Source organism: Gopherus flavomarginatus, chromosome 4 (assembly GCF_025201925.1).
Source record: "Gopherus flavomarginatus isolate rGopFla2 chromosome 4, rGopFla2.mat.asm, whole genome shotgun sequence".
Taxonomy (NCBI): Eukaryota; Metazoa; Chordata; order Testudines; family Testudinidae; genus Gopherus; species Gopherus flavomarginatus.
Window position 1 is genome coordinate 97,025,793 of NC_066620.1, and position 12,971 is coordinate 97,038,763.

At 39.3% G+C, this 12,971-nt stretch overlaps 1 protein-coding gene across 2 annotated transcripts in view; it reads right to left on the minus strand.

The window, feature by feature from the left end:
- Nucleotides 1-12,971, minus strand: part of ZDHHC14 (zinc finger DHHC-type palmitoyltransferase 14) — a 165,567-nt gene that overhangs the window by 68,958 nt on the left and 83,638 nt on the right. For both annotated transcript variants that reach the window (XM_050949998.1, XM_050949997.1), the window contains exon 2: nucleotides 4,359-4,519. In XM_050949998.1, the coding sequence (XP_050805955.1) occupies nucleotides 4,359-4,519 (161 nt within the window). The remainder of the gene's footprint in view (nucleotides 1-4,358; nucleotides 4,520-12,971) is intronic.

Sequence of the window (12,971 nt, forward strand, 5' to 3'; positions counted from 1 at the left end):
CTAACCAGCGCAGAGTAAAGCGGAAGAATGACTTCTCGTGTCTTGTTTACAACACACCTGTTAATGCATCCCAGAATCACGTTTGCTTTTTTTGCAACAGTATCACACTGTTGACTCATATTAAGCTTGTGGTCCACTATGACCCCTAGATCTCTTTCTGCCATACTCCTTCCTAGACAGTCTCCTCCCATTCTGTATGTGTGAAACTGATTGTTCCTTCCTAAGTGGAGCACTTTGCATTTATCTTTATTGAACTTCATCCTGTTTACCTCAGACCATTTCTCCAACTTGTCCAGATCATTTTGAATTTTGACCCTGTCCTCCAAAGCAGTTGCAATCCCTCCCAGTTTGGTATCATCTGCAAACTTAATAAGCGTACTTTCTATGCCAACATCTAAATCGTTGATGAAGATATTGAACAGAACCGGTCCCAAAACAGAACCCTGTGGAACCCCACTTGTTATACCTTTCCAGCAGGATTGGGAGCCATTAACAACTACTCTCTGAGTACGGTTATCCAGCCAGTTATGCACCCACCTTATAGTAGCCCCATCTAAATTGTACTTTCCTAGCTTATCTATAAGAATATCATGCGAGACTGTATCAAATGCCTTACTGAAGTCTAGATATATCACATCCACCGCTTCTCCCTTATCCACAAGGCTCGTTATCCTATCAAAGAATGTTATCAGATTAGTTTGACATGATTTGTTCTTTACAAATCCATGCTGGCTATTCCCTATCACCTTACCACCTTCCAAGTGTTTGCAGATGATTTCTTTGATTACCTGCTCCATTATCTTCCCTGGCACAGAAGTTAAACTAACTGGTCTGTAGTTTCCTGGGTTGTTTTTATTTCCCTTTTTATAGATGGGCACTATATTTGCCCCCTTCCAGTCTTCTGGAATCTCCCCCGTCTCCCATGATTTCCCAAAGATAATAGCTAGAGGCTCAGATACCTCTTCTATTAACTCCTTCAGTATTCTAGGATGCATTTCATCAGGCCCTGGTGATTACACCATTTGGGAAATATTGGTAACTGGGTATTTGTCATAGGAGAAGATGACAAAAAGAAGAGTTGGCAATTGAGGATTTACTGTGTTTGATGGTTGTAGGGGCGGTGGGTAGGGAAGTGGAAGTCATGGGAGAGTTAACTGGAAGAGTTAAACGGTTAGTAATGGGAGGTCAGATTCAGACAAAAACTCCATTGGGGAGAATATACATTTCTGTGTCATATATTCATCCAAAGTACCTCATGACAGCTTCTTAGATTAAAAGTACTCATCCTCAGTACTCTAAGGATTCAATAAATATATTTTCCTTTAAATTATAATTAAAATAAAAATATTTCTCCTATTACCTTCAGCTCCAGCACTAAAATAGGCAAGGAAAGTGCACATTTTCCCCAAATACTATAATAAAACTGAAGCAATATTACTTAAAAAAAATCATTTACTTCTGTAACCAGCACAACTGCAAATTTTTGTGGAATATCAGAATTTTTTTATTATTCATTTACACAATAATTATGACAACTTCACAGGATAAGAACAGAAGAACAGCCATACTAGATCAGACCAAAGGTCCATCTAGCCCAGTATCCTGTCTTCCTACAGTGGCCAATGCCAGGTGCCCCAGAGGGAATGAACAGAACAGGTAATCATCAAGTGATCCATCCCCTGTTGCTCATTCTCAGCTTCTGGCAGACAGAGGCAAGGGACACCATCCCAGCCCATCCTGGCTAATAGCCTTGTGTGGACCTATCCTCCATTAATTTATCTGATTCTTTTTTGAACCCTGTCATAGTCTTGACCTGCACAACATCCTGTAGCAAAAAGTTCCACAGATCGGCTGTGTGAAGAAATACTTCCTTTTGTTTTAAACCTGCTGCCTATTAATTTCATTTGGTGACCCCTAGTTCTTGTGTTATAAGAAGCAGTAAATAATATTTCCTTATTTACTTCCTCCACAGCAGTCATGATTGTATAGACTTCTATCATATTCCCCCTTAGTCATCGCTTTTCCAAGCTGAAAAGTCCCACTCTTATTAATCTCTGCTCATACGGCAGCTGTTCCATCTCTCTAAAAATTTTTGTTGCTCTTTTCTGAACCTTTTCATGGAATACATTTTTCATAACCAAAAACTGAGTATATAAAAGTGCTGAAATTTAAGACAGTTGCTGGGACAGTTGTTTTTATAGCAGAAAAGTAAAGTCTGAGACCTGTTTATGAAAAGCTCAAGAAAAAGGTATGATGCTTTCTAAATAAAAAAAATTATTTTGAGTGGACTGTAGAAAATGCTGCATGTGCATGCATCCCCCACTGCCTCTGCACCCATCCCATCCCAAATGGGGAGCATAATGTGGGAGGAAGAAGGACTTGTGGATCCAGCAAGTTGCAAATCCACTGACCTGATATTAATACTCAGATGCCACTGTGTGGCGGGGTACACAGAAATCGTGCAGTACAGCTCTCTGGCATGTAGGGAAAGCAGATTGCCACATAGGCTCCCTGCATCCCATCCCCCAATGCAGCACAGTGGAACCAAACTATTTCTGCTGTGGCCCATACAATCTGCTGAACGGGGACAGGGGTTTACCACTAACACAACAGTGATCAGTGAATTGATTACTATATTTTTATAGTAATACAGAAATACAATTTTATCTGTAGAATAATCACAAGACAATGACAAAAACTTGCGTCTATAAAATGCAATCAGTTTTCTTCCAGCTGCAACTGTTCTGAAACTGAGCCCTTCAATCAAAACTTGTGTTACTGCAACCTCAAGATTCAAACACTGCAAAAAATGCAACCATTGCAATTTACAGGGCTATTCTATGGTTCTATAAGATATTAAAAATGAACTCGTTACCTTAGATCTCTGCCAAGATCTCTGCCAAAGGCTTTGAAAAGGTATTTTAAAGTAATGCATGTAAAAGGTGATAAAAATACTTTTTTTTGGCCCACAAAATCCACCATGTGGGAAAACTTGTAGGTTTCATAATTTATTTTTGTACTTTCATAACTGTCATTGGAGAAAGAAAAGCCAACTATGGCATCAAAAGAGGAAAAGAGGAAGAGGTCATAATTTGTATCAGATAGAAGACTCCTATATATGCACAGCCTCACAGTTCTACTGTAGCTTAACATACTTAATTGTAATGGTTTGTGTCTCTTCTGTTCTTACCAGAGTGTAGATTCCTCTAAAAATTGACTGCTGAAGTTGCACTGTGGGGTTTCATGTATGTTTCCTAAGGAATTCTGTATCAAATTAACACAGGGTTGTTGGGAAGTTTTTTGTTTGGTCTTTTTTTTTTTGCTTTAGTAAAAAGATTTTTGAATCAGCAACTCTGCAAGGGCTTTGACAGCCAAGTAGCATATCTTTTGGTTTTGACATTTGCAATTATAAAAACTCTGCAATTAGAACTTAATAAATAATTGCCTTGATGTATGAGCCATATCAGAATCTAGCTCACTGTTCTGCAGTTGTGTTGGCTCTGCATGAACAACAAACAATAAAAGTTTAACTGTTGTCATTGATGTTCAACCTTCTATGGACTATGTCTTCCTATGTGCTTGTATGCTGCCTAACACAAGTCAGTACAGCCCTGTGTGGATTGTATCCGCATCCAATCTGCAAACATGGCCCGTGGATATAAAACAACTATCCGCAGATTTAAGAGGCTCTACAAATCAGTCCCTGTTCCTAGCTGGGGCCCTTCAGCAGACAATATAAATAAACAACATCAATGTCATAATCAGATGTAACCCAACACAATGTATGTTGCTTAAGAAGGTGCAGAATTTTTAAGAATTTAAGAAGTATTGCATGCCAGTGTCACTTTTCTTCCCATAAACACTTTAAAAAGTACGTAAGTATTTTCCTATGCACTAGGGAACCTTCCATCATATATGGAGAAAAGGCCAGTAACAAATTATAGCAGTAAACTATCATTGTCTATGTCCACCACTGTGGTCAGCAGCTTCTGACTGAAGAATTCCTCAGTCCTTTTTCTAGCGGAATCAGTACTATTTGTTAGTTGAAATAGTATTATTTCAGAGTGATTACTGCTGAGATGGGAGTCTCATAGACTCTAGGACTGGAAGGGACCTCGAGAGGTCATCGAGTCCAGTCCCCTGCCCTCATGGCAGGACCAAATACTGTCTAGACCATCCCTGATAGACATTTATCTAACCTACTCTTAAATATCTCCAGAGATGGAGATTCCACAACTTCCCTAGGCAATCTATTCCAGTGTTTCCAGAGTCCACAAGCTGAGCAGCATTCTGCCTCCATACAGTACATTCACACTTGGAAGGAAAGCGAAGGGACAATGACAGACCTTCTGTGTTACCTATTTGTCTTTCCAGGTCTGCTGCTTCATCTGGTGTTGCACGTGGGAGGACTCCAGGATCACTGAAACTAGTACGCAGCAGGGTCCCCATCACGAAAAAGAACAGAATCCCACCTACTGCAGGAATAGCAGGTGTAATCTTCTCTGACAAATATGGACAACTACAAGGGAGGGGGAAAAAGAAATAATTGTTAAACTACTAATGTCAAATAGTGCAGTACATGTTCTCAGAAACTATTAAGTCACTTGCCATTAAAGATCTATCTAGGTTAAGATTTTACATTCTATTACAGGGGTAGGCAACCTATGGCCCGTGCGCCAAAGGCAGCATGCGAGCTGATTTTCAGTGGCACTCACACTGCCCAGGTCCTGGCCACCGGTCCGGGGGGCTCTGCATTTTAATTTAAATTTAAATGAAGCTTCTTAAACATTTTACAAGCCTTATTTATTTTACATACAACAATAGTTTAATTACATATTATAGACTTATAGAAAGACCTTCTAAAAACATTAAAATGTATTACTGGCATGTGAAACCTTAAATTAGAGTGAATAAATGAAGACTTGGCACACACTTCTGAAAGGTTGCCGACCCCTGTTCTATTAAGTCTACATTGCTTTGCAGTGAAATGCTACTTTTAATAAAGCTGAAAGGTGGCTTTAAAAAACCACACCTATTGCTATCCTCTAGTACTGGTTTAATTTAATAAGGATTCAAAGAGCATAACAACCACTGCATTGTTAAGTAATATTCCCTTATTACACATAAAACAATGGGAAAAATTTTAGAAGTGAGGAGTAACACATAGTAGGAAATTCAATGAATTCTATAAAATGAATTATACTCCACTGTTAGAGGAAATGAAAAAGGACGTACATAAATGGCACATGCTTCCTTTATCCCCCTTGGGAGGTATCAGTGTTCTGAAAATAGAATGTGGTGCCTCAAGCTTTTGTTTCTCTCTCATCCCATTCTTTGTAATTTATTCTGTAAGCTTGTTTATTTGCTTTAAAAATAAAAGGAGTGCAACAACAGTGCAACACACATGGAAACGAACAACCAAGGTGGTCCAGGGCAATGACAGCCCTTTTTCAGAACAGTAGAGAGTTTATTGTTACCAGACTTAAAAAATGATTACTGGGCTGCAAGGCTATAAGCACACAGATTTTTTTTTTTTTAAATTATTCCACTCAGAAAAATCATCATAGATGGAAGCACTGGAACCTAATTTAACTCACAGTCACGGTTGTAAGTGAAAAGAGAGCAATCATTATCAGTTGTACTTAGACACTGTACAGTATAAAACGCCGGCTAATCTCAGAACAACACTAGGTATTGATAGATCATCCTGGTATATAAATGGATTTAAACAATACAAGCAGTCTGTGTTATAGAACAGGGAAAGTCAAAATCCCAGCCCATTTGATGTATTTATATTCACAATCTAAGCTTTAGTTTAAACCAACAATAAACTGAAAAGCAAATTTCTAGCCCAGGTCATGGCTGGCAATATAACCTTCCAGATCTGAACTAAGTGTAACCAACATTGCCTTCCCTAGTCTGCAGATGATCAGAAACCATGACTAAGGGTAGGTCTACAATGCAATCGGGATATGCAGTGTAGGCCTACAAGAACTAGCTTCGATTGAGCTAGCTTGCTAAAAATAGTAGCGTATCCACAGTGTCATGGGCTTGCCAGCTAGCTTGATCAAAGTTAACTTGTACATGCCTGCATGTGCTGCAACCGTCCCCCTCTCCCCATTAACCTCACTGGGATACTAACTGCCAGGCTAAACAATGACAACATAAAATATTTCCATGGCTGATCACTTTAGCAGAGGGAATGGAGAAACAGTAGAAATAACAATTAAAAGTCCAGTTACTGTATAAAGACCATATTTCACTGTGTGCAAAGCTCAGGGTGAGAGTTAAGATGTGGATGGACAACAATATGTAGTCCTAAATTTTTACTCTAGCCCATGGAACATAATTCTATTAACAAGGGAATATGGCCCTTTGACACACAGAATTTGACACCGTTGTTATAGCAGAATGTTGGGGAAGGAAAGTTAAAGTACTAACAAAAAAAAATGACTTGGTTGAAAGAATCTTCCTAAAAGAGCGAATACAATTTAAATAACTGCAGATGTACTTCACAAAGTTTAAGAAATCAGTTCTTAACTTTTTTAATATATCAGAAAAGCCAGTCAAAACCAATGACCTACAAGTATCTCTTATACAAATCTGAAACTATTATAGTGATCAATATATATCTTGTGCATGCAGAATTATTAAAAATCAACCCACTGCATTGGATTCTGAAACAACAGTGCAAGCTGGCTCTAAGGATACATTTTGAAGTGAATTATTGGGAACATGAGACCTTACTAATACAATAATCAATATTAAATAAAGCACCATACATTATTTTTGGTTGCATTATTCATATCAGACTCCAAAGAAACGGGAACTGTAAGTCTGTAGATCACATAAGTGCTGGAAGGTAACTTGAGATATAACTGTGGAACAGTAAAAAGCTATAAAAATTTTGGACAAATGCCAAAGTAGCACTGCTGACAATATTTAGATACAGACTTCATCTAGAATCACCACTCATTCTAGGAATTATACTTTAAGCATCCATTTTTAATGGTCACCATAACCATAAAATATGTAATCATTTGTTATGTGCTAAGAGTAGCATTCCATGATATTGAGGAAAAAAAATCCAACTTCCCACATCAAAAGATTAAAAGACCAAGGCGGAAATAATTTTCTCATTTGTCGAAGAGTGTAACAAAAATATTAAAATCTCTTGATAAATATCTAGCTGAAACACAATCACAAACTCTAAAGAAAATCAGACCTATCAAAATTTGAAGATACTGTTTCACTCCTTACAAGATATTTGCACTGTAAAAAAGATCTATTGAAAAATACTATTTCTTTTACCTCATACAAGTACTGTAATGCAAATCTCTTTATTTTGAAAGCGCAACTTGCAAAAGTAGAATTTTTTTTTTAAACTTGGAAGAAATTAATTTGTTAATACTTGAAAGACACTTTGAATATCCAAAGCACTACAAAAATGCTACTTAGTAATAACATGGAACCTGGAACCAACTGCTCTGATGTTCTATTAAAGTGATACCATCAATTTAAAAAAATAATTTCTACCTGAGAATTTGATCCCTATTAGATCAATTAATGCGACCTCCTGTATCAGGTAAATCATAGAATTTCACCCATTTACCCCTGTACTGAGCCCAATAACATGAGTCTGACTACAGCATATCTTCCAGGAAGCCCAAGTTATTCCTCAAAATTACTGTAAATGAATTAGAAAAACAGTATTTTTCCCCCCACTGTGCTTATCGTCTCCACTTGACAGAACTTGGTGGAGTCAGTTTCACTCAGTTGCACTTCTTGTCTCATTTTGTAGCTGTGCCAGATAGATTGCAGGAAGTTGTCCTGTCTGGGAGACCATATCGTATTAAGTGCATGTATGGTTTATACATCATTGCAAGCCAGGGATTGTTTGCACGCCACAGGATTAACACAGCAGCTCCAGGAAGTGAAAATAGTAAGGGACGATTTAGGCAAATTATTCAGATAACACCACCTCCACAGAGGACCAAGTCCTGGGAAAGCTCACATATTCTGGTTCAAACTGAATTCTCCAGAGACCAGAAAAACACCCAATCTTAAACTTACTTTGGGACTTTGTTCCGAGTCCTGAAGACTAAAAACTGATATCAACTTGTAACCAGGAGGAAACCCAATTGTGGGGTTTGAAGGACTGACATTGTCACTTGAGTGTGATGACTGGTTAGCTTTTTAGCATGCATGTAGGTTCTCTTGTTTTATATGCTTTCTCTGAAATTTTTTCACCTTCAGAATAAATGTGTTTGCTTAGAATGAGATCTCTGGTAACTTGTAACTGCTGGCAATATACTATTCATAGCCCTTGAAAAGCCAAGCATAGGAAATGCCTTTTAGACAGACTGGCTTGCTTGGAACAGCACAGTGTAGATCAGGGAGCTGTGAAGCCTCAAAATCGCCAGTCAGAAGGCAGTGAGACACTGATCTCCACCCAAGAGAGGTGATAGCTGGAAGCCAGAAATGTTTAAGTGGGTGCCCTTGTAGGACCATGGAAGGAAAAATACAGGTGCAGTTAACTTGAAACTGTGACATTAGCATGATGATAATCTCAGATTGCACATTGCTTTAGAGGAAGAGCTCTTATATATACTCTGCCCTAGGTTCTGTAAGAGGGTGTTCTCCACTAACAGAAGTAGCGGGGCTGACACTGAAGAAACAGCAGGCAGACACATGCACAGAGAGGAAGAAAATAAAAGACCTAAGCTTGTCTAGTATGATTATTCTCAGCCTGCCCAGGTGACAGTTTTAAACAGCAAAAGAGCAGGAAAAAAATCCCCACACAAACAAAAACGTTGTACTTTTTTTATATAAAGGAATTTTTTTAAAGCCATTCTAGGACACAATTTCAATGAGGTTTCATAAAAGAATTATATATTTGAAATCTATTGTTTTTTTTAAAATTCAAAACTGATAATGACCCTTTACATGCATTTGTGCTGCTATGTAAAGCTCAACATACATTAAAAACAGTTTAGTTGTTTTTAGAACTGGTCAAATACTACCAAACATTTCCCCAGTTGTTCAAATTTTTGAATCCACTTGCTTTAGCTTCACTTGCATTCCCTGGTGTGTTCACTTGCCTCAGACAATTTGGCTAGAGCTGTACTAGTAAGTGATTTTTTATATTTTTGGTAGTTGTGGAAAAAAATTGGTTTCCAGTCAACCTGAAACCAAGATTTTTTTGAACGTTCAGTGAATTAAAAAGTCAGAAAAGTTTCATTTTGAGTCAAATTCGTTTAATTCAACCTAAAATTTACAATTTTGGGCATTTTACCCAATTTTAAAAATAAAAGCAAAGGGAATTTGCAAATGAGGGGTTTGATCACAAAACAGGGAAGAAAGGAGATGTTGGCAGTATGCATTTCTCTCCTTCTCGCCCCCACTCAATAGCCCAGTGATTAGGGCATTCACCTGGGATGTTGGAGGGAGACCAAGATTTGAATCCTCCACTCTTTACTTGACCCCAGGTCTCCCACCTCTCAGGTGAGTGCCCTAACCACTTGGCACAACCACCATTACCATTCTGTGAATGATGCTTAAGTCCCCTTATGAGTAGCCCAAAAAATTACGTTTAGTTTGAAAACGTCAAAATGGCTCATTTCAACATTTCCCCAAAAATTTTTTTTGACCAAAACAATTCATCTAAACCAACATGAATTCACTAAATGTTTCAGACAACCCAAATCCACATTTTTGGTGAAAGTTTCAACCAAAAAATTTCACCAAGCTCCAATACTGGTAAATATGTTTCTTCACAGGGATAAGTTTGTGTTCACAGACACATTTTTAAAGCAAATATTGGAGACTATTCCCTGAAAGCAAATTTTGAGCTTTTAAAGCAAAATATTCCCTCCAAAATGGTAGTGACAGTTCTTCCTTTAAAAAAAAAAAAAAAAAGTCATTTATGACACTGACAGCATGGGAACCCAATGAAAGAGACAAACAAATCTCCATCCTACAGTAGCTCTATTAAATAAGAAGCATTAAAAAAAAATTTAAATTCGTTTCCCTATAACAGCTATTCAATGACCTATGGGAAGTGAGCTGGTGGCCTCAGCCCATCTTCAGACATCACAAAACAACTGTCACTAATTGACAGCTTGGTGACAGAGAGAACAAAGATTAATGTACCATACTTCGAAGTATCATTGACAGACTCCACTCAACACTCTTACAATTACATTAGCTGTCTTCAGTGACAGATCCAAACTATGGTGCAATCTCTGAATCTCCCCAAACAAAAGAATCCAAAGAGTAAGGGCAGAGTGCAATTTTACAGCTATATTTTTCCATAAAATACTCTGCTCTTCTCAGATCATTTTTAGAAACTGTGTTTGAAAGTTAACATGAGTGTAGGAGGACTGGTCTGTCATTGCTGGATATAAATAGAGCACACTGGTGTTGGAGAGATAATTATCAAGCACTGTCCCCTGAACTAAGTATGCCTAAGGAACGACAAAACATCTCTTCTTAACACCCAAAAACCCTTTTAATTGTATAATCATACTTGGACAAGGGCACTGAGTTTTGCAGAAAAGTAAGGACATGTAAGAAGAGCAGTGAAGAAAGCACAGCAAGAACCCTACAGACTTTGAGCTCTTTACTAGAAAATGGATGAAGAAAGAAGCAGATTGCAAACCTTCGGCAGAAAGATCAAGGTATTTCTGAACAGACCTCACTGACAGTTGTTATGGTCTGGAAGGGAGATGCAGCAAATGACAAATGCAATATTGACTCTGCCGGCTTAGCTGTGCAGCTATAAAACACATTAATAGAAAAATACAGCCACTTCCTACAGACAAAACAAAGCAAGGCTTTCATACCTCTGAGCGACTGGAGGAATCTGATTCTGATCTCCATCTGACAATTAGAGGGTGGAGAATTAAAAAAAAATACACCCATAACTGATGTATGACATAGAAATCAGAGGTGCAGCCTCATATGGAATCTTTTTTTTTTTTTAAACTCAAAAAAATACTCTGACCTACATACATGGTATCACCTGAAGTAGAATACTTTCTTACTCGCTTTTCATTCTTAAATTTCTGTTACATGAAGGGGAAAAAAAGATATATTGTACAAAAGACAGTAATAGTTTAATAAATAGGGAGAAATTTAAACAGTGATAAAAATTATGAATTGCTCTCTTTGATCTACATTACCAATCAGACTTATCTTTAGTTCCATAGATACAGGTTAAATAGCTGCAACAGCTATAAGTACGAAGTGTTGTCTAATGGTAAGAGATGGAGACAAACTCCTGTGTTTTACTTCTAGCTGTCACTGCTTCACTGTCTGAATGAGATATAGGAGTGCTTGTGGCACCTTAGGCCTGGTCTACACTACGAGTTTATCTCAAATTTAGCAGCGTCAAGCCGAATTAACCCTGCACCCATCCACACAACGAAGCCCTTTACTTCGATATAAAAGGCTCTTAATATCGATATCTGTACTCCTCCCTGACGAGGGGAGTAGCGCTGAAATCGGTATTGCCATTTCAAATTGAGGTTAGTGTGGCTGCAATTTGACGGTCTTGGCCTCCAGGAGCTATCCCACAGTGCTGTCCAGAGCGGTCACAATGGTGCAATCTGAACTCGGATGCACTGGTCAGGTAGACAGAAAAAGCCCCGCGAACTTTTGAATTTCATTTCCTGTTTGCCCCGCCTGGAAAGCGCAGGTGACCACACAGAGCTCATCAGCACAGGTAACCACGCAGTCTGAGAATCGAAAAAGAGCACCAGCATGGACCGTACGGGAGATAGTGGATCTGATGGCTATATGGGGAGAGGTTTCCGTGCTAGGAGAATTACTTTCCAAAAGACAAAATGCCAAAACATTTGAAAAAATCTCCAAGGGCATGATGGAGAGAGACCACAATAGGGACTCACTACAGTGCCGCATGAAAGTTAAGGAGCTCAGACAAGCCTACCAGAAAACCAAAGAAGCAAATGGAAGGTCCAGGGCAGAGTTGCAGACATGCCGCTTCTACACGGAGCTGCATGCAATTCTGGGGGGGGGGGCACCACTACCCCACCCGATCGTGGATTCCGAGGATGGGGTAATCTCAGCCATGCCTGAGGATTCTGTGGATGGGGAATATGAGGAGGACGACAACGACGAGGAGCTTGTGGAGAGCACACAGCACAATGTTATCCCCAACAGCCAGGATCTTTTTCTCAGCCTGACTGAAGTACCCTCCCAAGGCAGTATCCCAGACCATGAAGCCATGGAAGAGACCTCTGGTGAGTGCACCTTTGTAAATATAAAACATGGTTTAAAAGCAAGCTTTTTTTAATGATTAATTTGCCCTGAGGACTTGGGATGCCAGTACAGTTAGTGGAAAAGTCTATTAACATGTCGGGATGGAGCGGAAATCCTCGAGGGACATCTCCATGAAGCTCTCCTGGAGGTACTCCAAAAGCCTTTGCAGAAGGTTTCTGGGCAGGGTAGCCTTATTCAGTCCTCCATGGTAGGACACTTGACCACACCATGCTAGTAGCAAGTAATCTGGTATCAGTGCATGACGAAGCCTGGCAGCGTATGGTCCTAGTGTTTGCTGGCATTCAAGCAACATCCGTTCTTTATCTCACTGTTATCCTCAGGAGAGTGATATCGTCCATGGTAACCTGGTTGAAATATGGGAATTTAATTAAGAGGACCGAGGTGGCCATTCCTACTGGGCTGTTTGCCTGTGGCTGAAAAGAAATCCTTCCCTGCAGTTAGCCAAGCCGGGGGGTGGGTGGGGAAGGAAGACTGGCGCTGAGCTTTTTCACGTTTGGCTAGCAGGGATCTTCCCTGATACCAGCCACGCGGTGGGAGGAGGGGTAAAGCGATCATCTCAGGGAACTGGATGGCGGGGGGTTAGTTTGGTTTCTGCTGCTGCACGTTAACAGGAAAGCCACAGCACTCAAGGGGCTTTGGCTGGTATGTGGGAAAGGAGGGCGGTGGTT